Source organism: Gopherus evgoodei, chromosome 8 (assembly GCF_007399415.2).
Source record: "Gopherus evgoodei ecotype Sinaloan lineage chromosome 8, rGopEvg1_v1.p, whole genome shotgun sequence".
Classification (NCBI taxonomy): Eukaryota; Metazoa; Chordata; order Testudines; family Testudinidae; genus Gopherus; species Gopherus evgoodei.
Genome location: NC_044329.1, coordinates 109,877,374 through 109,904,930, shown reverse-complemented (window position 1 = coordinate 109,904,930; position 27,557 = coordinate 109,877,374). Strand labels below are relative to the sequence as shown.

The 27,557-nt window shown below is 45.9% G+C and overlaps 1 protein-coding gene across 1 annotated transcript in view; it reads right to left on the bottom strand.

The window, feature by feature from the left end:
- Window positions 1-21,582, bottom strand: part of ZSWIM5 (zinc finger SWIM-type containing 5) — a 70,946-nt gene extending 49,364 nt beyond the window's left edge. Inside the window, exons 1-2 of the mRNA XM_030573194.1 lie at window positions 21,552-21,582; window positions 3-359 (exon numbers count right to left, since the gene is read on the bottom strand). Coding sequence (XP_030429054.1) covers window positions 3-359; window positions 21,552-21,564 — 370 coding nt within the window. The 5' untranslated portion in view covers window positions 21,565-21,582. The remainder of the gene's footprint in view (window positions 1-2; window positions 360-21,551) is intronic.
- Between the last annotated feature and the right edge of the window lie 5,975 nt (window positions 21,583-27,557).

The window sequence follows — 27,557 nt, the reverse complement described above, 5'->3', positions numbered from 1 at the left end:
ACCATGCGTTTGGTTGATCTCGGAGTTGGAGGACAGGATGTCATCAGCCAGTTTCTGGGCAGTTGGCAGTACCTCGGTGTGGTGTTCTGTGATTAAATACTGAACAAACTTTTGTAGCTGGTCCCTGTTCATCTGGAAAAGGGTCTCTGAGATGGGAAGACGGAGTTTGACCTGCTCTGGCTTGCGGATCCTGTACAGCGAGAGCGCCACCACGTGCGCGCAGTAAAAAATGTCCTTATTCCCGCAGCCGCACGTCACAGAAGTGATCTTGCAGCGGTCGAAGCTGATGGCGACTTTGTAGGTCATCTCTGGTTCTGTCGCCGTTGCTGGCTCTGTTACTGTCCCGCTCAGGTGGAATCCTGGGGGCGGGGGAAATCAAGAAAGGCAATTTTAGCTTTGCAAACGGTCACCAACACAATCCCCCTCTGGAATGCTGACGGTGTGAATATCTGCAAGCATCTGAGCATTCCAAAAACCAGCACCCAAAATGTAACTCTTTGGTGAGGACTGAGTCCACGGACTGCGTAATTATTTGTATTACTGTAGCTCCGAGGAGCCACAGTCATGGACCAGATCCCACCCAGCAAGCTGCTGTGCAAACAGAACAGACAGACAGTTCCTGCCCCAAGGATCTTATAATCTAAATATAAGGCAAGGGAGGACAAATGGATACACGCAGACGGAGGGAAGAAATGAGACAATACTGGTCAGCATGACCTCAGCAGCTTAACTGTGGCTAGGTTTTAGCAGGAGCCAGGATGAAGGAGTTTTGAGGTGGCATTTGAAGGTGGATACTGAGATGGCTTTGTGGGTTTCTGGGGAGCGCCTGCCAAGCACGTGGCCCAACCTAGAGAAACCACAAAGGTGTCTGAGAACTGAATGAGTTGGCAGTGGGCCGATCAGAGGGGAGCAGGGATAGCTCGATAGGTAGGATGCTGCCTCGTCCTGCCTCATTCCAGGACAACGACACGCTAATCAGTTACACCTTGGGTCCAAGAAACCGCCAGCTCTGCAGAACTCTGCCCCTGCACACCGCTCCATAATCCCCAGGTCCTGTCTCCGCAGCATTCAGCTTACATCATCCAAACAAAATACACAGCCGCTGCTCCAGAACGAATTTCCCTCAGTATGTGCCTGTTGCTATTGTCCCTGCCGGCTGGGGAGGACCTGTAACATACACTTCCCATCTGAAAGCTACAAACAGAGCTCTGCTCGAACAGACACCAATCGGGTGGCTATACTTTGACACACACAAACACCCCTTCAGCCGCTTTATTTAACAGCCAAGTCTAAAGAAAAAAGTAGAGCTATTCTGTGCAGTATCCATTCTTCCAAGCATCATCTCTGAATTCCCTCAAGGACACAGGGCCCAGTCTTGCTAGCACTTACTCACACAAGCAAGCCCTGCGTGCCTGGTGTTGTCTTATTTAGGTGATCAGAACATACGCGTTGGGGTTAAGAGGAACCAGCCAATACGTTCCGTTTCCCTGACGAGGATGTATTTTAACACCATGCAGGTTCCTGTTCAGTCTCTCAACCAGCCAGGTTGCTTTCAGATATCACAGGAAAAACACGCTTCTCTAAAGGGCTGGAACAAACAATGCAGGGGACTGACCCTCCCTCAAACACTTCCAGCTCGGCAACATTGTCTGCTTCTCCGTGAACTTTAAACCCACGTTTGTTTGTTCAATGAATTACATCGCTCTCAGAGCTGGGGCACAGAGCTTCAATGGAATTTCTGTTCCACGGCTACATAGTGTTGTGCCTGTCAAACACACTGCGTCGAACCCTTCATATCCACAGCCACAGGCAGGGTTTAACATTACTGAGCTGCACTGCCTAACCAAAATGCTCCTTTGTTAACTAGAGGACACACACACACACATCTCCCGGGTCAACTGGGAAAAAGTCTAGTGGCTCTTAAAACCAAGAGCATCACCAATTCTGATGAGCCAGAAGCAGAGGAATAAATATTCCCTGCTATTTGTGATCAAGGCACAACAGGTCTACATAGGCGTGTTGCAAATGCCTCTGACACCAGGACCTCTCATGCCACAAATAGCCACTCCAATTTAGAAAGAAACAGGATACATAATTGAGCCTCAGACATGAAAATGAAAGACAGGATCTGCCAGAGAAAACGAAGGGTGAGAAAAAGGGTTTTAGGGAAGGAAGGTCTTTTGGTGCATGGCAAGGAGGTGCCTCAAACAAAGGGGTGTGAAGTTGTGGAGAGAAGACTGTATATTAATCCATCTGCTTTTGAAATTAAGACGGTAGCTAAGAAATCCCAGTGTCTGTCAGGGAGCTCTTTGCACAAGAAAGCTACCAAAGGAAATGAACCATCACACTCGGCAGGGATAGAGCCCCCCAGCAGAGTAACTCCCTGCACTTCACAAACAAGGCATTTGGCCTTTCACCTCACAGTGCCTCCACACGCCCAGGGAGGAAGGTAAAGATTACGGGCCAACATCTGCAGAAGAAACTTGTGATTCTGTGGGCCCAACCTGAGGCAATTTTTAAGGGCTCCAACTGGAACCAAGTGCAGAGCACCCATCTTCCAAAAACCAGACACCGTTTGAGGTGTCTCATGCTGGGCACCCAAAATCACTAGTCACCTTTGGAAGTCCTGGCCAACAATCCTTACCTACCTTGGTGGGGGAGCAGCAGGGAAGGGTGCTAGGAGGCAAAATGAATGAGCTACGAAGTGTATTTAGTTCCTCTCCTCCCTGCTCCCCCTCTCCCACCAAAAACAAAGGCACAGGAAAGTTAACTGACTTGCCCGGGGTCACCCCGTATGCCAATGTGGGAGCCCAGTGTGGTTCTCCAGAACCCAACTCGCAGTCCCGTGCACCTCGACCACAGTCCTGGCCTCCCTCCCCAGGGACGATGCTCACTTTGCCTGTGCCGCCGGAGGCCTATTAAGAACCTATTTCAATGGAAGCCTCCCCAGGGCCTCCCCTCTCCCTGAAGCAGGCGGCAGACGGCTGAAAGGGTTACAATTAACGACGAGAGAGAGAGATTAAAATACATTAACTGCATAAAACCCTTGTGCGTTTGCCAACCCTCACAAAGACTTTCCGAGACAAATTCTACCAGAGGTTTTTAATAAATGGCATGAAAACCAGCTATTCACTGCCAGGCTCTTTAAAGCAAAGCCAAAACCCACATTCGAATCTGATTAAGTGTCAAGGACGCCTGCTTTCACTTTAGAACCCGGGGGAGAAAAAAAATAGACCTGTTCAGCAGACTTCTGCCATTTGGAGCGACTAAAACCCAGTCCATGTGGTCGATAAACGCAGCTAATTTGGTAACATTCAACTTCAGAAATAGGCAGGATAGAGCATGCTCCCTCTGTCTCTCATTTGCACTCGGGACTGAGTGTGGTGTTGAGATCTACGCGGAAAGCCAGAGGGGGCAGTGTATTAACTAGCCCCTAACTCCACACGAAGCCATTCTGGCACAGCCGGGCTACAGAAATCCCCAGGAGAAACCCCAAAGTGTTTATGTTTTACCACATCTTTGGTCTGCGGTACTTGGCCAGCTCCTCAGTTTCACTGCCAGCTCCTTCCAGTTTATTTTTTGAATGAGTTAAAAGGACGTGAAACAAAGTTCTTTCTAATTAGAAAAACCCCAAACTTTGAGACCAATTATTAGCTATAAATGCTGCCTTAAAATGCTTGCTTTGCAGGGACCTTGGGACAGGGCATCATCAGTTAACTGGTGTAAACCCAGAGGAACGCCACCAACTTAAGAGAGCGACTTACTTTACACCGGTACAACCGTGTCTTGAATCTGGGTATTGGAGTGTGAGTTTAACACTTGTGAAAGCGAGAGTGTGACCGCACTGGATGCCAGCTTCTCGCATTAACCACTCTCGAAGCTGCCTCCATTTTGAGCAGTGGCATTTCTGGCTCCTGCCGGCCGCTACTGAACAGCGTTGGTGGTTTTGTGAGGAGCGAGAATGGAGTGACTCACATTTACTTGGGATCCAAGTCATAACTTGACCCCCACGGTTGTGTCTCCACCGCGACACGGAATTACGGTTGCTGCCTGACCTCTCTCAGCAAGGCTTGGTCACGATCTGGCCACTAGAGGACAGAAAGCCAGTACGTTCCACACCCTTGGTGGAAAGCCAGGCTCAGGGCTTGGTCTCCAGCCTCTGCATAGAGACGCTGGACTGGGAAACAAACAGGCAATCTATGCTGAGAAACTCTGTAGCTGTTCCCTGCGTACAAGGTGCCAATCCAACAGAGACCCTGAGGAGCGTCGGACCCTCCATCTCCTGTCTGCTACTGAAGTGACGCTAAGGAAAAGAGTGAGCTCAATTCAGGTCCTATATTTTTACAGCAAATAAGACCATTTAATATCCCGGCATCTGCCTAGTTAATCTGGTGCTAGAGCCTAATGTGTCAGTTTAGATTCTAGCTGTCAAGGCAGCAGGCCTATATAAAATAAACTAGAAACGCTAAACAAAATATTTATCATAAGCTTAGCTGGAAATTAAACACGGCTAGAGAGAGGAATTGGACATGGCGGCAGTTATTTGGGAATATTTACATTAGCGGTAGGAAAACCTGCAGGTCCCCACAGTTCGTGTTCTGTAAGCCAGTGGAAGAACCGTCCAAGCCTAATGCAAGGGGGAACTCCTCCTGATCCAGACAGCGCAGCAGCAAGGCTGGGGACCCACCAGGCTGTCATGGTGCCGGCTCCCACTGCCCCCACTCCTGTGGGTGGGAATTTGAAGAGAGGGTGGTTGCTATAGGGATGAGGAGCTCTGGGATTAGGGAGCATTGGTTAAAGGATACAGTTTTTGCTTGGTCTATTTACATAATTCTCTATTTAAGCACCTATCCCTGGCTCCCAACATATAATGTTGCTGCCCAACAATGCAACACTTACCTGCTACAGGTACAAACCCCTAGTAACCCCACAGTCAATACCCTATGACCCATATCCCACTCCCCTCTGCAAACATTGCCTATTCAACATATTCCATCATCTCATCTTCTACTATTTGGCGAATGGCTTTTCAATGGCTGCTGGGTAGTCAGCTAACTTACATGGCAGAGTTGTATGCATTCCACTTTGACCACAACATAGCAGAATTCTCTTGCTGCAAATGGAGGGGCTCGATCATGCTGAGAAATGGACATACTACAAAAGAGGTCATTTTGTTTCCCTTTGTTGCTCGAAACTGGAGCAGGTAATGCCAAAGAGACCTATATTTGGCTCTGTGTTCTTCCCCCGCAGTTCAGTCTAAGAAGTTCCTACAGTTGAATGCTTATCTAGGACTTTATCTTCTGTTCCAAGCATGCATTTAACACAAACTAACTTAGTGTCTGATTTGCTGCCAGCACAGTGACTGTGCCAGGATTTAAAAATCATGAAAAAATTAAGTCTCTCAGTCGTAATTAAGGTCTTGTCAAATTTCATCCAAGCTTGACTTGCCTAAGAAACAGCTACAGTTTCTCATAACCTGCTTCCTCCCTGCCCCCATCACAACACCCCAAATATTTATACAAAGGCTCAAAATACTATGGCTACTTCCCAATTTATAACACACAAAATTCATGCTCCGTACATACACAGATTCATCAAACCTGCTTCAGCAGGTCACTGCTAGGTCGCAGAGTGGTTAAGGGTGTTTAAACAAGGCGTGTATAAAGTTTGTACTAAGCAGAGCTACAAATGTTTAAATCGTACAGTAGATCTCCTTCCTAAATAAGCTCTATTTACCTACCAAATGGATTGGGGATAGCGGCCACATGAAGCTTAAACGTCCTGCACCAGGGCGCTAACCTGTACGCAGCATCCAGGAGAGAGAAATTCCCCTTCCCAAACTGATCATAAGTAGCTGGCTTTGCGCAGCAGGTTTAGTCTGCTATGACATCTGCAGAATAAAACAAATTCAGTATAGGGTAGAGTGGAGTCCCATCTCTGTATGTTTCTAGCAAGCTCTCACTACGTGTATGTACAGTCCCAACCACAATGGGATCTACAGAAGATGCATACTCACCTGGGGTTTGATTTCCTGGCCCGGAGGACCCAGGAGTATCATGATCTGGATGGACATCAGGCTAGGATGAGGTTCTCTTTCTGTTCCAAACAGCAGCCCTTCCATCCTGTTAAGGTGCAGCTCTGTCATGGCTGCTCTATACAACGAAACTTGACTGTGTTCTGACACAGTCGTGAAGAATCGAGCCAGCTAACTTTCACCGTGTGTTCAAACATCGGAACCTTTGAAAGTGAGACAAGACCACTGAGGTGTCAACACAAGTGCGCTTAAAGGCCGTGCTAACTCCCTTGATCTGTAGATCTATCCAATCAAAGATGCTTACAAACTCCTCCAGTTTCATCACCATCAGTGGAGACCTTCACCAGAGTTCTGCAAACCCAGCCGTCTGCAACAGAACTCATTCGTGCTACAAATTCAAAGACAGCGAAAGTCAGAAACTGCCAAATTCTCTTATTTTGTAGATCTCAAAAATGAAGAAAATCTGGAAGTTCTGAAAATTAAATTTGGCAAGATCTTTACAAAAGAATCTCTAATGGTGGGATCCTTAACAAATTCATTTAAAAACACAAAATATAAAGTTGACACACATAGATCACGTTTATCAAACTTAGAATGAGTGATACTTTAAAACCACCGAGCCGACTGTCTTCAAGTTTGGATTATATTTCAACCCCCAGAAGAGATACAAAAGTAAACAAATACATAAAAATATGAAGTTTCTACCTTAAGAGGACTGGGAATTACCCAAGTGCAAAATTTCTGAGCAGAACACACAAAGAACATATGTTTTGATGCCTGTACAACTCCAATTCAGCTCAACTGATTTTGCTCAAACTTTCCAAACCAAATTCACCTGAGAAAGCACAGGAAGCTGCAGTCCAAGAAACAAGTGTAACCCATGCTTACTCTGCATGCCCTCTAGAGTCTGAGCCGCACACAGAGGTTGGAAAAACGTGAGGAGAAGCTGGTAAAGCACCAGACTTTGACTCTGGAGATCTGGGTTCAGCTCCACGTGGGCTCTACCATAGACTCTGCGTCACTCCCTGATTAAACAGATTTAAACTGTTATCCCCCTTTGGAACATGTGTTCTTTGATTTGCTGATCTTGCAGGACGGCATGTGCAGTTGTCTCCCATAAAGCAGTAGCACAATCCCGTTAGTCAGCATGTATCAAGGCCCAACCACTCCCAGAATTTGGCACAGGACCAACATGCACTGCCTGACAGAAACCAAGCTCTGGAAAATGGGCTAACTTGTTACAGCACCGTTCTAGCCACTCTGGGATTCAGATTCATGACACCAGGGTAGCACAGGGTCAAGTCACTCTGCTGCTTTGCTGCTATGGCTGGGACCGAACAAGAGCCAGCTGACAGGGAAATGCTGACCCAGCTGCCTCTCAGAGGCACTTCAGTGTTCCGCAGAGACTCCCTCCATCACAGAAAGTGCTCTTCTCGGAAGCGTCACTCCTGTGTAAAAGCAGGGAAGTTAGCATCTCTCCGGTGTCCAGCACGTAACCCCCTTTGTTCCCCTGAATGAGACGGACAGGTTGGACACTAGTTTGAAATGACAAGATGAGATTGACTTATTCTCACACACACATTTTGCTACTAGGCTGGTACGTTAAACTGTCAAGTAACTGCATAGCTACCAGGCCAATATTCTGGGAAAGCACCTTCAAGATCAATATTAGTAACCGAAGAGAAAGCCAATATATGCAGCTTCCAGAAACCCTCAGTAATTTCTCTTTGCGCGCTGGCCAACAAAGAGCGGCTGCTGGTGTGGGCAGCTTCACAGCCTCTCTCCTTCACTCTTACAATGCATATCATCTTACTCCATGCACCCAGCTCCCAAGAACCCACATCTAATCAGACTAACCCAATTTCAGATCTCCGTTTGCAGCACAACAGGCCGCTGTCCAATTACCAAGCTGACTGGAAAGCAGGCATGTAGTAGTGATAAATGGATGAGAAGGCATGCATCATATGGCTCTTCCTGGATGAGGTTGATTTGGCAGCTGCAGGACTTTAGCCGACCCTTTGTCATCAGCCTTTACTGTCCTGCCCCTCCTTCCCCCAGAGATGCTGGGAGCTAAGGTCAATTCTGGGGCAGTGTGCCGCTATCTGCAGAAGGACTTGCCTGTGGATACGCAGATGTTTTGCAGCATGCAAGACTGTCAAGACTCCCAACCTTCAGACAGATAAATACTTGGAAAAACAAATGGGAAAGAAGACATGGATATTTATGGGACTCAGCAGATGCGTCCAGGCTTAGTTGCAACCCTCAACACGAGTCGTATAAACAAGGTTAACGTGACCCAAAATATTTCAGAATTTCCAGGCTGTCGCGGGAAGGTATTTTAAACTAAACTGAATCCAGGCTCCTTAGTGATTTTAATAAACACACACTGACTTCAGCTCAAGCTCAGAGCGGAAAAACCATTTGTTTTTCCATGGGGTGAAACCAATAACTAGCAATGAATAATAATTGCAACACTGAGTGTTATTTATAACCCACTCTTGGTCACATTTCCAAGATAGAAAACACAACAGCAACATTCCCAGGGTTAACCTAAACCAGTCAATATTTGTCATGGATACACATGCTCTGTAGAGAGATCTCTGGGTGCGCGCGTGCAGTGAGAAAGGGAGGTTAGCAAACGCTCAGAAAGCTTTCTAGCTAATAGATCAATTGCTCCAGTCAACTGAAATTGACAATTGCTCTGTCCCTGACCTTGCAGTTGGAAAGAAGATGGGCTCGTGAACTCATCTGCACATGACAATGCTCCAGCAAAGTGGATCGTCTGCCTCTAATAGTAATGGAGAGCACTTCTCCGTACAGCCCTCCCAGGCTCCATTCAAACAGCACAGGGATGGCCTTTTGTTCGGCAAGTGCAAGAAAGACTCCGCTGAAGATGTGTGCAATTAAACCCACTTTTCTTGTTGCTCTTTTGATTGCCCAGGATTCACAGAGGCGCCCTAGGCAGGTGTTGCCACACACAGAGAAAATGTGTCTTTTCAGCAAAAAATGGAAAGAGAAAAAGCTGAATCAATTGTAATTTCTCTCCGGCAAAACACAGAATCAGTGGTTAGAGATCCAATTAGAGAAGAGATGGCTCATACGAATTTCAGCCTTTTCCCTTGGAAAGCAATTTCCTCCTGTGACTAATGGATGGCGTAGGCAAAGGGGCTGCAATCGAGTGAGACCTTATCATGCAGGTCCCTTGCATGGTGTGGGAGGCCGGCCCTTTCCTCGGCTGCAAGAGCCTGCTTTATTTATTTTACATTTCTTTCTTTCCCCCTCCCCTTAACACTCAACAAAGCAAGATCAAGATTCCCTGAGCAAATAAGGCATTAAGCTAATACCTTGAGGAACTGTGTTTGTCAGCAAAACCTCAGGAGAGTAACAAAGGGATGAGGCTGAATTAGACGGGTTCTGTTCGAATGTTATCCAATGGGCAGTAGAACAGGCAACACATACCATCTTTACACGTGTGTGTACACACATGCATGCACATGCAGACGGGCCCAATAAACAGAAAGCACAAATGACTGCAGACCTGGGAGAGAGACTGCAATCTGAGAGGGGCGGAGGTAAAACGGAGAAGATGTAAGTAGACTTGTTTGTGCTAGAGGTCATGGTAAGCTTCTCTGAGCAGCTGAGTAAGCTGGAGGGACTCTCTCCTGGCCATCTGCTCCTATCCCAGAACACCTCCTGCAAATCAAGAGTCAATCCGCTGGTTTCTATTCCTGTTAACCTCTAATCAGCCACAAGGGCCCTTCTCTGCTTTGCTCTTTATCCGCGCCAGCTAACGCGTGAAGTGGCCTTCGCTTCCCATCTGTTCCAGCATGAGTAGAGTTAAAGAACAATGAAGCTCTCCTGTCCCAAGCATTCACATACACAGATGCCCTTGTATTAACTCCTTTTTCCAGTGTTTCCTACTATTATCCATACAAGATTTTGGGTGTTTGTTTATTTAGAAGCCTGAAACCGAGCTGTTCTTTTCTCTCTAGGCCTTGGAAGCTTTTCAATGGGGTCTGTACACCAGGACAATGTTAAATGTCAATGACATTTTCCCAGAAAATTCAAGTGAAGATCGGACTCAGATTGTTCCCTTATCTTGCCCAACCCCCAGGCTCTTTGTTGTTTGTTAAAAATCTGGGCTGTCTCTCCTTCCCCCACCTCCTAAAAATCTCCTGCATCATCCAGAACATCCATCAGTCGTCCTGTAGACAAATGGATTTTTAATCTGCCCAGACGTGCAAATCAGATGGTCTCCTGCTAAGATGACACAGATTTGAAAGAGTGTTTGGAAGGAAAAAATTCACAAAACCTAACAAAACCTTGGCTGCAAAATGGATTTCCTTTCCTAATTTCAAGCCTAATGACCTGCATTAGTGTATCAGCAAAGCAAGCTGCTTCGGAAGATCTGCTTTGTGGTGGTACAGACAATACACAGAATTTGGACAAAGACAAAATATAGCAAGTCTTCACTAAGGTGTATCATATGCCTGAGTAATACCTAAAAGGTGACATGCAGTCAAGCCTGCGTTCCATGTTGCAGGACTAACATTTCTAACTCATGTTGATGTCTAATCTGAAGAACAAGAAGCCTTAATACCTAGAGAAAACAAAAACTAACACTGCTTTGTGTAGTAAGTTTCTACAAAGAGCAGGGGAATATGTCTGCTTTGAATCAAGGCAATATAGAGTGTTTGTGTGCTTGCAGATCACCACAGCTCAGCCTTCTCTTGGCTTTCATTAATGGATGCATCGGAAGGCTGAATGCCTAATCCAGTCTCATAAATTCACACAAATACCTTATTCTGCCATTTTTCTCCAAAAATGCATTTGGTGCTACCCTGGTTCGCTAAAAGCATTGAGAAGTCATAAATGAAATTTTTTTTTACCTCAGGTACAAGTTCCAGTAACCAGGTTCTGTTTTACACTGATCAAGATTGCAAAAGGGAGCAGGCTAAGTTCCAAATTTTTACTATATGCAAGAACCCAACCCACGAGTCACACAAAAATGTCCACATACACATAGAGGGCCAAATCCTGAGGTAGTGTAAACTGGCATAGCTCTACTGACTTGAATGGAGCTACTCAGATTTACACCAGTTGAGGATCTGGCTCGCAATACATGAAAGGTTTTTAATTAGAAACTGCTTGTTATCAATCTATAAAATCGTTACCGCTACAGCATACCTGATCTTCAGTGTGTTTGAAACCTAATGACATTCTCTGCGTGGCCTTTTTAATATGGTGATTCATGCATATGCTACAGAATGCTTCAGTACCACAAAAAATAATCCCAAACGCTAAAGCAAAGCGCCTACCCATGTCTGATTTCTTTTAAAAAACAAATGGCGTTGTTTTTACTGATGATCCAAAACAAGCAAAAACTAGGCCCTTTTGTTAACCCCGCAAACCTGAACTGTCAGGGGCGACAGGAATTTCAAACCCCAATCCAATTAGCACAGGGCTTTCAATTTTATTATAAAACAATTGAATCAAACCCAGCCGCCCTGGTTGTCACTGCAACCGAGTCACACCTGCAGTATGCAAATACGGCTCAGCAGTCCATGTTCAGATTTGCTTAGGGAATCATAGAGGGCTAAAAGCATTCAGATCTCATATGGCAGCTCAGAGGAGCTGTTCTTCAGGGGGAAAACCCCTAGCGTCAGCAACTCTGTCTGAATAAAAATTGAGTTACGGCTGCATAATCCTGTTAATCGGACATAGTCTCCTTGTACCCATTGTCCCAGTCTCCCAGTTTACGCTCTTGTCTCTATGTACCCTCTGGTAGGGAAAGAAGTTACTTCAGAGCATGGCAATGTCCTTTTCATTCTATACACTCATTCTCATTGGTGACCTGCTTTTCGGAGACACAGCCTCCCTACTGTGTCTGCAACTTTACCAGGCCTTTTGTTCTCTTTACAGGCTTATATTTTGCCTCTAACCAGAGCAGTGCCTTGGTGACAGCTTGTAAGCATGGCTGAAAATGAGAGGGTTGGTCCAGATCTGCTTATGGGGATGTGCAAATGGAAAACAATTTAGAATTAAAAACACTATTAAATAAGATGTTGTCATCTTCAAATTGCAGCTGCCATTGCCAAGATCACAAGAGTTTGGGATACCATCGTCTCTGCTGCTAGGAAGGGGAAATAACGTCAACCATTGTTACAATTCAAAATGCACTGGAAAATGCCAGCTCCACAGAACAGGATGCTGGAAAGCACTGAAGGGTGATATTGCTAGACAAGAATACAGTGTTAAATGTGCATGCACAAACACACACACACTCAAAGGAAATAGCGTATGATGCAAGAGTATGAAAGCGAAGAGAAGCAGAATTATGTGATAAATGTCACTTCTTACACACTTCGCAGGTCAACTGCACTCTGCCCACTAATGCACCTTAACACTAATTCTGCTATTCGGAGCAGCTTCCAAAGAGCTGCCCTTAAAGAAACCTAATACATGCTAACCAAGCCTCCATGAAAGCCTCTTCTTCTCCCACACACAACAAAATAAAGGGCTCAGAGGTGTACGCCCAGTAGTGGTAGAAGGGTCCAAGGTATTGTGACCTGTTGCGATCAGGAAGGGGTATTTTATAGCAGTGAAGAGGAATGGATACCACCCTCTGCAGTTCCAATATCAGACTGTAAAACAGCAGCACTTCAATATACGAGAAAGCTCTCTGGTATGGTTTTCCTGGCCCTCCAGAAGCCTACACAGTTAGCCCTGGTCTACACTGGAGGGGGGAATCGATCTAAGATATGTCAACTTCAGCTACATTATTCTCGTAGCTGAAGTTGCATATCTTAGATCGAATTAAAATTATTTACTTTGCATCCTCGCAGCACGCCACGGCTCCCCCGTCAACTTTGCTTCCCCCTGTCGCCGAGCTGGAGTTCAGCGGTCGACGGGAGAGCGATCGGGGATCGATTTATCATGTCTACACTACACGCAAGAAATCGATCCCCGACAGATCAATCGCTACCAGCCGATCCGGCGGGTAGTGTAGACATATCCTCAGACAAGAAGCAGTAAGGCAGCCTAGATTTACATGAAGAGCTGGTCAAAATTTCTCAAAAGGAGACACTTTTTCATTTAAAAAACGTCCTTTTACAAATGTGAAGAATTTTGCAAGAAATTACTTCTTAAATATTTTGGCAACATTTTATCAAAAAATAGTGGTTACCAAAAATCCAGGTCTTGGCAAAGGAAAAAGTTCACTAACCACGTTGATAACTGTTTAATAACATTTTGAGTAAAAATTTCAGTTCATATTTTTCACAAAACAAATTAAGAAAAACCAAACCCCAAAATGGACACGGATCTGTTTTGAGGCCCACAAGATGGAAATGACTGCAAAAATTTCAACATTTCTATAGATGTTTTTCCAGCCAGCTCTGTTACAGATAGAGCATAGTACCAAACACATTTTTATTATTTAAGACTCTTCGAAGTCTTTTTTCTACAATATCCATGTCACATTAAGAACAGCATGAGGTGGCTTGATTGGCCTGTTTCAAATACACTACACTTCACACTCATGCTCAGTAACCTTTATACCACTTGCCTCAGGGTGGATTAAAAATCGATGACTTTAAAAATAAATCAAAATATCAATTCGACCGAAGTTATGCTACTCCAGCTATGTGAATAACGTGGCTGGAGTCGACACAGCTTAGGTCGACTGACCTCGGTGTCTTCACAGCGCTGAGTCGGCAGGAGACTCTCTCCGATCGGCTTCCCTTATTCTTCTTAGAGAGCTGGAGTACCAGGGTCGACAGGAAAGCGCTCTGCCATCAATTTAATGGGGCCTCACTGGACCCGCTAAATCGATCCCTGCTGCATCGATTGCAGCAGCATCCAATCTCCCCGGTAGTGGAGACAAGCCCTTAGTTGAAGTGCTAAATCAGCTTTTGACAGCAGAATCCTCTTCAGGCGAAGAGAGAATATTTCTTCATTTCAATTTATTCTACTAGTTCAGGTCAATGACCAATTCATTCAATCGGAGCTAAGAAAGCAGAAAAACTTGTTTTTCTCTTCCAGTCTATGAATAAAAACTACACATGAGAGGATGAGATCTACTAGTTCTAAAATTCTGAAGGACATAGTGACCAGAAACAATCAGTTCAATTCATTAACTACAGGTGGCACTTCCTTTGTTTAATACATCAGTTAGATTTAAATGCAAGGCATGTTTTGAAAAACTTTTTTATAATCTCTCTTATGTATCCAACATATTTCATTAATTCTGGGGCATATTTAATTTAATTTGAATTTCCATCTAAACAGAGCTTGAAACCAATCACAAGTAAAAAATTAATCAGGTAAATTAGACATGTATCATTCCCCATTTTCTAACATAGTAAATATGCAAAAATTAAGAATCTGAATAAATGAAATTAAACCATATAACTGCTTAAACAAATATGCATAGATATGGTGTATCACCCTGGTCCTCAAAAAGAGACAACAAATATAGTGTAAAGGCTGTATTTAGTTGCAAACCAACATGTGTTAATGGTTACCAACCAATGAGAATTAATCTTTCTTTAGGAAAATAACTAAAAAGTATAAATGCAAAACACAATTGAAATCAATTATTTAAATCAAGTTACACACTTGATTATTTAAATAATGATAAATATCAGTGATTTAATTCATTTTGATTTAAATCAATCCACCCAACCCCACCTACACTATTTCTCAATTTATATTTAGAAGATTTTGCTTTTCCTAGCTGTTAGTTTGATTTCTGTACCTTCAGTTCTCCAAAATCAGAGTGAGAAATGTGGCTCTGATGCGGGTAGGGGAATTATATTTTGTCTACAGTGAATCTACTGGGTCCTGTGTAGGATTGTACCTGTCCAGATCTGGGGAAGAGGAAAGTGTGGGAGAGGGGAGAGAGAGTCTTCCAAAATCTACCTTGGTCATGTGGCTAGTGAAGTCTCTCTACAACAGAGGCCTAAAAGGGAAACTACATGTCTGCTGTATGCACACTGAACAAGGTATCCCACTATCCTCACGACGGAGAAATACACGGACAGAGCCTACGGCACAACAGTTCTGAGCTGCTCAACTGAAAGGGGTACATCCAATGTTTTCTATAGCCACCAGTTAATTATCGGAGCATTTCTAGAAGGAAATAATTTGCAATTCCACCTTCCTCACAAGCCTGTGGCGCTGGCCCCTACTGGAGTCAGGATATCAGACTAGATGGAACCTAATGTGACTCAGAACAGCTGATGCAACGTTCATCCACTCCAATGAAAGAAGTGAGTTATCAGATTTGTATACGGTGGAGAGAGATTTGAACTGTCCCTTGCAATGAGAGAGAGCTGGGAAGCAGGACCATTAAAGGGAAGACTTCATTAACATTTCTTCTATAAAGCCCATTGATAATCCAACTATAAATATTCTCTTTTCAAGAGAACTTGGCCTAGCAGATCTCAGCCAAACACTTATTTATACTTGTAAAATCAGAAGAACTTTGAAAAAATTAGTTTGACTCACTCTGATTATGGGAGTCCAATCCCGCACCCCAAAAATACATAAAAATAAAAATGAGTGGATTGCAAAAAAAAAAATTAAATTCATTTCTTTTATTCAAATCTGAAGGTCTGCAGCCTATTAGTGCTGGTCTACATGGGACACAAAGTGACCTTTATTCCAGGGCACAGTGTCAACTCAGCTATTCTGGAATAATTTATCCTGCAGTGGATCATCTGGTCAATTTCACTGTGTAGACAAATGCTTAGTCCGTAACATGAGTGGACCTGGCTGGCACAGTTTGTCTGGCAAATCTCCCTTTGTTAGCAGGCACTGATACTGCTGGGTGACTGCAGGCTCTGACAATTCATCAGGGCTGGTGGTGTGTTATCCCATTGGGATAAGGAAAGTGGGAGTAGCTCTGGAGAGACAATCTAGCTTGAGTACTTTAGAGGAAGGGCCCTAGAAGCAGCCGAACGTGGTTTAAGCTGAACTTTATCTTATTGTTAATTTCTGTGTTTGGAAACCCCAAACCAAAGAAGGTGGGTGAGTCTGGACTCTACATTGTTTGTGGATCGTGTGGAGAAGGTGCTTTCCCCAATCTTCTTTCAACCAGTGAGGCAGTGCTGGAGGAGTTCTCCGCAGGAAACAGTACAGGCCTGTGTCAAGAGCTTTAGGTGCTCCATTCTCTAGGCTTTGAATGCCACGTCAAGGTCTGCGTCCTGGTATTCCAAAACTTCCATGGAACTGCTCCAAACCACCCAAGAGACCCTGTTCTACTGTGACTTCCCATGACAATTACATTCCACTAGTATTATCTCCTCAAGAGCCAGTCTTCTCAGTGCAGGAGACCACACTTCCAGACAGCTGGACCAAGTCTGTGGAATCCACTGGAGATAAGACCCCCAAATTTTGCCACGGTTAGAACCAACTGCAAATACACTTCTTGAGATGTGCCTTCCCGCAACAACTACTTTGATTTAAGAAAACTGCAAAGAAAACAAACAATTGCAGCTAGAGAAAGGATTTAGGCACTAGACAGGGAAAGACAATGCACATGCTAGGAGACAGTGCATGGTGCTAGGAGGGGCAGCTGCAGTCGGTGGTAGCCGCTTTAAAGGGGGGGGGCGGGGTCTCTCAGGCTAGAATCCGAGTGCACTCAGGGTCTCCTTGCCTCCTCCATGAGGTATTTGCAGAGGCGGAGTTCCCAGGCCTCTCTGGTTGTGGATGGAAAAGACTTACAGATAGCACAATTCACCGAGATGTGCACCTCGCCCAGACAGTTGGAGAAGGAACGAGTACAGGAGACACCGTTCTCGAAACCCGAGATTCTGGGCTGGTGAAGGGTTGAGTCTCCCAGACCAGGGAAGTTACACACCATACTACATAAGCTTACTTACTCTATAAAGAACCATAAGCTATCTTCAAAGCACAGAACAGCTCTCTTGGCATGCTAAGCGTGAAGAAGGAACGGGGGGTTCCGACTCGGGCCATGTGGTGTTAGGAGGGAACTGGAGTGGCGTCAGCCCACTCTGCCCCTTATATCCTCAGCAGGGAGCACGAGGAGATGCACTACACAAATGCGGCCAACGGACACTGCTTGGAAATGCTTCCGGACACAGGCGCATGGCACACACGGGCACCCACATGTGGCGTACACATAGGGTATTCCTCGAAGAACGCTTACATCACAGAAGTATGTGCAGGGAGAACGGGGCTGACTGTGGCTGGGAAAACTGTTGCAGCACCAGCAAAATGAGAACATGAGTCAGACTGAGGAGGAGTCAGCCATTTACCAACCACAGGACTGATTTTCACAGCAGGAAAACAAACACACACACACACACACACTTCGAGTGTGATGCTCAGATACCGCAGTTATGAATGAGAAATCAGTCCCAAGAAGAAAGCTTCCTTCACACACATCAGGCCCCAGCCTGCAGGCGGGTGTCCTCAATTCCCACTGACGTTAAAAGGAGCTGAGGATGCTCAGCAATGCACAGGATCAAGTGTAAAATTATGAAGACAAACAGGCGATGGGCAGGATTCTGCAAACCACGCCGTGGCAGTCTGATCCCGTGCAACGTCAAGGAGACGCACAATTCCAGCGCAGTCAACCGCGTCAGAATAAAGACCTCAGGACTCTTCTGCAGCAAGATCACAGCATTCACACCGAACATTCCTCCACAGAGAAAATTCCCAAACTTCAGGAGTGCACGACTAACATGGGTACTACAGTAATATCGAAAAGAAATTAGAGAGTCCCAAGCAAGGCAATGGCTGAACAGTTCAGCCAGCAGAGTTTGGATCACGTTTGCTTAGCAGGAAATCATCTATTTCTGCCCCCAATACACAATAACAGTGTTGCAGCCGTGCTTTAAAAACAAGCAAAACTGACTCTCATTGCTCCAGTGTGACCCTTCAGGCTAGTCAGGGGTGGTACTGACAGGCTTTAAAAGTTGGAATCTTTGCCAGCCATCCCTGGTGGAAAAGGCGGCTATTGTGACAAAGCCTTGAGGAAGAAATCAGCTTCTTCTAGAGAGGAAACTTGAATTGGAGAAGTATGCAGGGGGGCTGAAACCTACTGGAATGCATCAGCTCTACTTTATATTGAAAGGTCAATCTTACTCCATTGCGTAGCAGTCTTCAGAATAATAAAAGGCTATAAACAGATAACCAGTGAAATCTGATCCATCACTTCTTTGTGTTGGAGGCAGTTTACTGGCTGCCTCCCTAAAACTCATGTTTCTGATTAAAAACATCTGATTAACAGATTTTTGCTGGAAAACATTGCTATTCAATACACAGACTATACTGGAGTCGCCTTCCTTTGCCTTTGGTGGAGTGCAAACATCTAAAATGACACCACATCATGACCAGATCGCTGGACGAATACGGCTACAACACACAAAATAAAACATTTTTAAAAAACTGTCACAGACAACTAAGGAAAGAGGTTTGTCCTCGCTAGAGCCAATAAAAAATACACAGAAAAAGAAGAAGTGAGTTACACAGCTAAAGCAGAAGCCATAAAACTAAAGGGAAGGGGGGGAATTGTGAAGAGAGGCATTTTGCAATGCTCTCCCCCACCACCGTCCTTAAGATATCCACAGTACGACATGAAATACTTTTGGCAAGAGAAGTAGATTCTCCAGCTTCCAAGCCCACAGATGTCTCTTAGTCATTAAGTCTTTTTATATATTAAAAATATATATAAATAAAAACCAAAAGTAAAAGAGAAAACCCTGCAAAAAAAACTCAGCCAAATATTCGCTGCTTGACTGAAATATAATTTGAAAGTCCCACAAATTCATGTAATCTTCGTAGGCTATCCCCAAACCCTTCAGAGCTCTCATCTCTTGCCATTCTGGCCCTTTTTTTAATAACTCAAATTAGTCACAGCTCCACAGCAGAAGACACCAAACACACATCATTTATTTTGACTTGGCATTTGAGCAACCGAACTCAGTGACACTCTGCATAACAAAACAGAAACAAAGCAAAGAGGAGAAACAGATGGGCGACCATGTCTCCATTTGCCTGCCGTATAGGGGCTTCATCCAAGATCACAGAGAAGGGTTTTTGGAGACGGGGGCTAATCATCAGCATATTATCTCAGTATCAATTGGAAGCTTCCATCTGGAGAGAGATTATTTTAAATTAACAAGAGACATTTTCCAGGAAGGGTATAGGAAAAAAACAGGAGAGGGTAAGAAGCTTTGGTGGGATACACAATCTCTTTGGGCTCTGAGAAGAGAATCTTACTGTTGAATTTTAAATTGAAGGATTCTACAAAAATTCAAGGTACGTCTACACTAGGAGCACTCTTCTGGTTCAGGACTAGCAGTCTATCATTCTGGCAAAGCATCCCTAGTGTGGTCCCAGCTGTGTTATTCAGGGATCACCCTTCTTCACACCTCTGACCGACATGGCGGTGGCTGGCAGAATTCTAGAGTGCAGACATGGCCCAAGACTTTGAACATCCCTTCTCAAAACAGTGGAGCACCCAATATACATTCCCAAATGGCCATGTCAAGTGCCTTGGGTGAGAAGTGTTGTGTTTGCCATGCGGTAGCAAGGCAATAGACACCGCAGAAGTACCTAAAATGGATAGATATTTGTTCAGAACCATTCGCCCACTGCACAGTGCTTTATCCTAAAGAATCATCAGGCATTTATAACATTTTAATGGGGAAATGTGTAAGGAGAAAACCAACTTTTTGGCACCCTGGTCCATCAAATGCTCAATCACTTTGTTTCTAAAAAATAAACCCACCCAACTCTGCTCCTCGGATAAGCGCTGTGTTCCAGGCCTTAAACAGAGAAACCCCTTTTGCCATTTCATGGCTGAGTCTGCGCCCGTCAGCAAAAACAATTCAAGCCGAAAGGAGCGAGTCTGGTTTACAAGTCCAAAAATAAATGCCCAGACAACTCAGTTTGTTGGGGGAGGGGCGGAAAGAACTGAAAACTGCTTTCTAAATAAAGTCTGGAGCCCTGCACAAAGACTGAACAATGCTGCAGTTCAGAGCTCAGCTCAACCCAGAATGCACCAGAGGAACCCAGAATACAGCGACAATGAGCCAGATGCTGAATAAGAAGTAACCTCAATGTACTCAGTGTGATTATTCCTGATTATACCCGTTTAACGGAGAGCAAAATCTGGCCCAGTGTCTTGCAAGATCCAGAGCTCATCCTTCTTGCAAACTAATCACATTTTTAAGGATTTAAAACAATACGCTGTTAGTTCGCCACCGGGACCAGCATGTATAGAACATTTAAGATGCTGCCAGGGCTTTCTGAGTAAGCACCACTTTTCCACTGGCCTTTTTCAGCCTGCAAACACCAGAACGAAACAGACAAGCGCTGTGCCTCTGTATTAACCTCTCCAATGGAACAAGCTGTGTGTAGCAGTGGAAATTCAAAGAGGAACTAGGGGCAGAGGACCATTGTGTGAGGTACGTTTGCATTCGCGAATGTGAGGAGTGTGTCGGAGAACCTAGTAGCTTAAAAAGGAAGGGCCTGGCAAGATACAGAGAAACGCTCAGCCTGAAGAGAAAGATTGTCTCAGGGGACTGCAAATGACCCCAGAGGATGACAAAGTAGTCAGCCCACTAGAAAACTGACGACCAGAGTGTTAGATGGAGTGAAACCAATCCTCAATCACACCTTTCTGTAACAATGCCAGAAGCAGTATCCCTCATCTGCCCTAGGAGTTCAACCTTCTCAATACTAGTTCTGTGGAAACATGTTAACAACTGTTGTCAACAACAGGCTGATTCCTCTGATAGATGGGGCATCAGGTGGCTGATTTCCAGAACACCTCTGGGCTGGTCAGTTTCCGCTGCACAGAAAAATGGATCTTGCAACACGACCTAGCCCTTGCTGATTTCACTGTTCACAGTCTTCCTCTCCGAAGATTTGCTGGTGACGTTCACCCCAGAGTAGACTAGCACCCCACACCCTACTTACACCATTAGCAATGGGCTTTATGTAGTGTTTACGGGCGGCCCTGCATGAGGATGCATTTCACCCTAATGCAGCAACAAAGCTTATTGGATAAAGAATTCTTATTAGAGCCATGCGTGCCACCAACTCAGAGCCATCCAGAAAAGCAAAGAATGGCAGAAGAGGCCATGTTTGTGTTGCTTTAGATACAAGTCCCATATATCTTAGACCAACTTCATGGGAGAGAGGATTAGTGCCATCTGTGTATAAAATCTGTCAAATCTAGTCCATAATTTGAGTATATATACCGTGGATGTCTACTAGACCCTACAACAACATGCTAAACCTGCAGAGAATTTATATTCTTGTTCTAGGAATGGTTTAAAGAGTTTTCCATAGTATTAACAATGCTCAGTAGTACTTTAGCAGTTGACATAATCACAGTGCTTTACAAACCTTATTTAACTAACCCTCAAAACATCCCAGCGTATTGAGCAAGTATCAGCCCATTTTACAGATGGGAAAACCGAGGCAGGGTGGGTAAGTGACTGTGGAATCAATAACCAAGATGGGGATTAGAACTCACCAACTGACCACATCTCAGCAATTTTACATAGTTGTTTGCAGTGCTGTAGCTGTGCTGGTCTCAGGATATGAGAGAGACCAGGTAGGTGAGGTAATATCTTTTATTGCACCAACTTCTGTGGGTAGAAAGGAAAAGCTTTTGAGCTACACAGACTCTAAGATGTGATGACAAGATCAGTGAAATTCAAACACTTGTCCCATTCACCAACAGCTGTTGGCTCAATAGAAGACATTTCCTCACCTACCTTGTCTCTCTCAATTTTGCATGGTCTCAAACAAGAACAAAAGAGAGAAAGAACCTTATTGCCACATCTCTGGAAAGAAAATTCCCTTCTAGAGGAGCAAAGCCTCCCACACAAGCTACATTCTTGGTTTCAACCTTGAATATTTGCAAGGTTTCAGTAAATTCAGAGGTCAGTTTCTCCAGGAAGTACCTCATTTCAATGGAAATCCAATAGGCTACGGTGCATAATTTACAGACTAAATTGCTCTAATCAAGGGGGTCAAGGCAAATGCTGGGAAAGTCACCCTAGCTGAGAACACACCTGAAAATTGATCTATCGGTTGATTCAATCTTGCCCCAATGTTGTTAACTAGGTTTCCTGCTGTTGCCAAGCAACCATAACAGTTTGCTGCACTGATGCACATTAGGCATTAAATACCCTCACACTTTGTTTTTGCACATGAGGAACAGTCAGGAGAGAAAAGAAAGAGGTCACGTCCCCCTCCTAGATGTACTGTTTGAGCATTTGTTTGACTACAACGCGCACCTGTCAGGAGAAAAAACAACACACAACATATGTTGGAGAAGAACACGGCAGGTGCCTGGGCCCCTCCAGATGTTCCCCCAAGAAAGGGTCAAATCCCCACATGAGCTGAGTGGATTGAGATGCTATAAATCCACTGCATTCTGGGTATCCAGAGGTGATGCTCTTGATAGGTTCAACTGTGCCACACCAGTTCACCAGATCAGCTCTTCCAGACTGACTGCACAATGCAAACAGAGGGGAAACTTAAAAGCACAAGGTGCAGGGTCCGGAAAAGGCATGTCCAGACCAGACCCTACACCTCTCGGAAAGCCTGGCCTTGGGATACAGAGACAAAGCCTTCTTTAAGATACAGTTAAGGATGTAACTATTTATACGCCAAGGGCCCAATCCTGGCATCCGGCTTTATGTCTGAATGGGACTCTCATGTGTCAATATTATTCCTCATGAGTAAGTCACAGAATCGGGCCCTGATTGATCAGGGTCGGATTAATCTTTTGTGGGCCCCACCCCTCGCTGCACCCCCGTTGGGCCTTTTCCTCTCGGACCCTGCCTGCCGCTTGCCCGGGGGGAACGAGGGCAGAGAGGGGCCTCAGGGGAAGAGGCCGAGCAGGGGCGTGGCCTCAGGGTGGAGTGTGGGCGGAGCATGGAGAGGGGCCACAGTCTGAGCGTGGGCCCAGCACCAAGGCGCCATTGTAACCCCATACTGGTACTGACATACTACAGTGAGCAGACGCACACACATTTTACATGAGAAAATTCAGCTGATGTTGCTACACCACCTTCGTTCTGCCCCTTAATTCCCAGCCCTTTTTTCCTTAGGCACATAGGAATTATATGGACAGTAAAGCGAAAGACCCAAACTCATACCCACCCTTGCCTTGTGTATCAGTTGCCTGACCTCAGGCCATATGCACAGGTCTGGAGAGCATCCGGCCCGACCACTGCTTAGACTCAGGCAGCTGTCAGGAGGACAAAGTTATATGTAGGGCCTGGCAGAATTCAGTATTTCTTATTTCATAACTTCGACGGGTAACATCAATGTTGATTTTTAAGGGTGTCCCCCCCAACTTTTTAATCAATTTAAATTTTCATTGTTGCACATAATTATGGGTTTATGCCCCTCCCCTCCCAATTTTTATCATTTTAAATGGTCAGTTGTGGGAAATTCTGGGGAGGGGTGTCAGACAATAATTTGACAGCAAATGTTGAGATTGAAAAAGTTAAAGCAGGGATAGGCAACCTGTGGCACGCGAGCTGCTTTTCAGTGGCACTCACACTGCCCGGGTCCTGGCCACCGGTGGGGGGCTCTGCATTTTAATTTAATTTTAAATGAAGCTGCTTAAACATTTTTAAAACCTTATTTACTTTACATACAGCAACAGTATCCGACGAAGTGGGTATTCACCCACGAAAGCTCATGCTCCAATATGTCTGTTAGTCTGTAAGGTGCCACAGGATTCTTTGCTGCTTTTACAGATCCAGACTAACACAGCTACCCCTCTGATACTTAACAATAGTTTAGTAATATATTATAGACTTATAGAAAGAGACCTAAAAATGTTAAAATGTATTACCGGCACGCGAAACCTTAAATTAGAGTGAATAAATGAAGACTGAGCACATCACTTCTGACAGGTGGCCGACCCCTGAGTTAAAACTTTGTAACTGTTAAAACCCAAATTGTCAACATCCCATGTCAAAATATACAGAGTCAATATCCTTCAGCGAAACTCTAAGAAGTTATCAAGCAGCATTTGGCTTACTTTCCCTATCTGTACCGTCTGATTATTATTGATGGAACTATTTGTGCATCGGTGAGTATGTGTACAGTGAAATCAACATTTACCAACAAATCTAATCCTACTCAGCCTTGTTACTTGTTATCTACCCTGTAACTAGAGGGCAGGAATCCAACTAGTAGTGCCCAGGCCATCTCCAAGCTAATAGATCTGGATGCTTTCCCTCCCTTCCATGGAGACAACAGGCAAACGTGAGCAATGAAGGGGGCGAGAGGGATCGTGGTGCTCTAATATAGCCTTTCATCATTCCAGGACATTAAAAATGGAAGCACATAGATGGAAATTTGCTAATGTCTAACTCAGCCACTGCCTAACCATTTGCTTTCCAGGATAACAAATCTGGCTGTTTAATGGAGAGGTTTCTCTCGCTCTTCTGGCTCAGGCAACAGTAACCAGGAAAACCAAGAGGAAGGATGGTCCAGTGCTTAGCACATCAGCCCCCGATTAAATTCCCTAATTTGTCCAGACTTCCTGTGTGACCCGGGGAAAGACACTTAGTTTCTCTGTGCGTCAGTTCCCCTCTGTACAAAGGAGACAACAGCCCTGCTCTGCCTCCTGGAGGTGCTGTGCAGATGAAGGCACCAGAGATTCTGAGGCACTCAGGTTCTCCAGTAATGGGGGGCGCGTAAATGCCTGAGACAGAGGACGGAGATGGGATAGAAAGAGAGAGAGATCTCAATGAGCAAACATCAGTGAGGATCACTACGAAGGCTAATTTCATCAGTCCACAGAGAACAACTCACAAGTAGACTCTCCTGCTCTGGACATGCCAATGTCTTGGACATGTCAACCTAACAAAATTTTGGCATCACAGCAACCGATGATCTCGCTCACAGTTCCTCCAATGCGGCCACCAGGGGGTTTCCCTGTGGCCACGACAGTTGCCTGGGCCCCTCCAAGTTCCCTGTAATCTGCGTGGCCACGCAGCTGCCTATTTAGCACCACGCAGGTGCTCAGGGAACCCTCCGCCAACCCCAACCTAGCCCAGCCCCCAATCTGCCCCAGCCAGGACACCCCTCCACTGGCCTCAACTCTGCTGCGGCCCGGCCTGCCAGCGGCTGGGGTGCCAGGGAGCAGTGCGGCCTGGGTGGCCCCAGGCACAAGCCGGGCACCCCTCCCCTGGCCCGAACCCAGCCCAGACCTGCTGGGGCAAAGGAGCGCCTATCCTGCAGCCCCAGCCCTAGAGTTGCCGCAGTGGGGAGAGGCACCTTTCCCCCCAGCCCAGGTGCTGCTGCAGGGAGAGCTGGGGGGCGAGAGGAGAGTCCTCTCTCCCTGCCATTGCCCTGGAGCACCCTCCTGCATCCCAAATCCCTCATCCCCAGCCCCACCCCAGATCCCACAACCCCAGCTGGAGCCCTCACCCCCTGCACCCAAATCCTCTGCCCCAGCCCTGAGCCCCCTCCCACACTCTGAACACCTCGGCCCCGCCCCCATCCCATGAATTTTGTTCTGTGCACCATATGAAGGTGATGTGTGACACATCACCTCCATATTGGGGCATGTAACAAAATTCATTCCGCACACAGGTGGGAAAATTAGTGGGAACGCTGCCCCTTCTCCCTGTTGCTGCATGCGCCGCCTCTCTGGAGACATAGGTGGGACAACGCTTAGGGAGCAAGGTGAGGGCACAAGGGGGGGTGAGGAGGCGGGTGGCGAGGTGAGTGGTGGAGTAGCAAGGGGGCGTGCGGGGAGCCGGCAGGGAGTGAGGAGGCGGGTAGGGGGGTGGCTGCAGGCAGAGGAGGTGTGAGGAGGTGAGCAGTGGGAGTCAGGGGGGGTGAGGAGGCGAGCAGCAAGGCGAGTGGCGGGGGAGCCTGCTGGGGAGTAAGGAACCAAAGGGTGAGTCATGAGCGAGCAGGGATTCTCGCGGTGGGCAGAGAGGTGAGGAGGTGAGTGGTGGGTGGGGGACCGAGGAGAGACATGGGAGACTAGCGGCAGGTGGGGGATCAGGAGGCCAACAGGGGGTGCATGGGCAGTGGGTGAAGCCTCCTCTTTGGGGAGGCTAGCCCCTGACTCCACCCAACCTCTGGGAGCCAGAGCCCTGAGACCCGTCTGCCCCCCCTGCGGCTGGAGCCACGAGTGCCCACCCACCTCCTTGCCTGGAGGAGCCCCAGCTGGCCGAAGCCTCAAGTGCTCCCCACACACACACACACACACACACCGCGGGCTGGCTGGAGCCCAGAGTCCACCCAAGAGGAGCTCAGGACTGGCCAAGGCCCCCCGCCCCACCACTTGTCCGGAGGAGCCCCGGGCCAGCTGCTGCCACAGCCGTGTCTCCCCTCCCCAGACCCAAGCTGCTCAGAGATGTTTTTCATTATTATTTGGACTTCTATTATGTCAAAGCATTTTTAAATTTACTTCAGAATTGTCGTACAATCACTTTTACCAAAAAAGCAAAGGAAACAATAAAAAAAAGCCAAGAACATGCAAAGCACCTTACTTGTGTTTCTATTCTGTTAAGTCCAGTAAAGAATAGAGACAATTGTGCTTTATTCTTATTACTGAGTCTGCAAAAACAGCAAAGCCTTCCATAAATAAATGTATGTATGTGCATATTACTTTATTCATTTAGGAAAAATAAATAATTTTCAGAACAAGTGTCAATGCAGCCACCAGCAAGAGTTGGTGGCCACACTCTCAGGCCACCAAAAAATTTGTTGCGAGAACCCCTGACTTGCTACTAAGGGTTGGGCAGAGAGCAGAAGCTAAATCCAAGAGGACATCTGTCAGCAGAGACACCCACAGGCTTAAGCCTCAGCTTCTGACTAACCCACTGTAATTACTGTATCTCACACAGTCCTGGACATCCATGCTCAAAAACCTACTTTCAAGATTTTAAAATGATTTTTATGTTGTGCAAGGAACTGCTACTTCTTAAAAGCTTTTATCAGAAAGGCCCTATTGGGTCAGACCAATGATCCATCTAGCCGAGTATTCTGTCTTTCGACAGCGGCCAATGCCAGCTGCCCCAGAGGGAATGAACAGAACAGGGAAACACCAAGTGATCCATCCCCTGTTGCCCATTCCCAGCTTCTGGCAAACAGAGGCTAGGAACACCATCCCTGCCCATCCTGGCTAATAGCCATTGATGGACCCATCCTCCATGAATTTATCTAGTTCTTTTTTGAACCCTGTTATAGTCTTGGTCTTCACAACATCCTCTGGCAAAGAGTTCCACAGGTTGTGCGTTGGGTGAAGAATTACTTCCTTCTGTTTGTTTTAAACCTGCTGCCTATTAATTTCATTGGGTGACCCCTAGTTCTTGTGTTATGCGAAGGCATAAATAACAACCCTTCCCTAGTTACTTTCTCCACACCAGTCATGATTTTATAGACCTGTCATACACCCACCAACCTCTCTCACGTGGCAAATGAGATTATGCACAAACACTTCTGCACCACCGTGGGGAGGGAAAAGCCTGAGGAGATTTTCCTGCCTTTA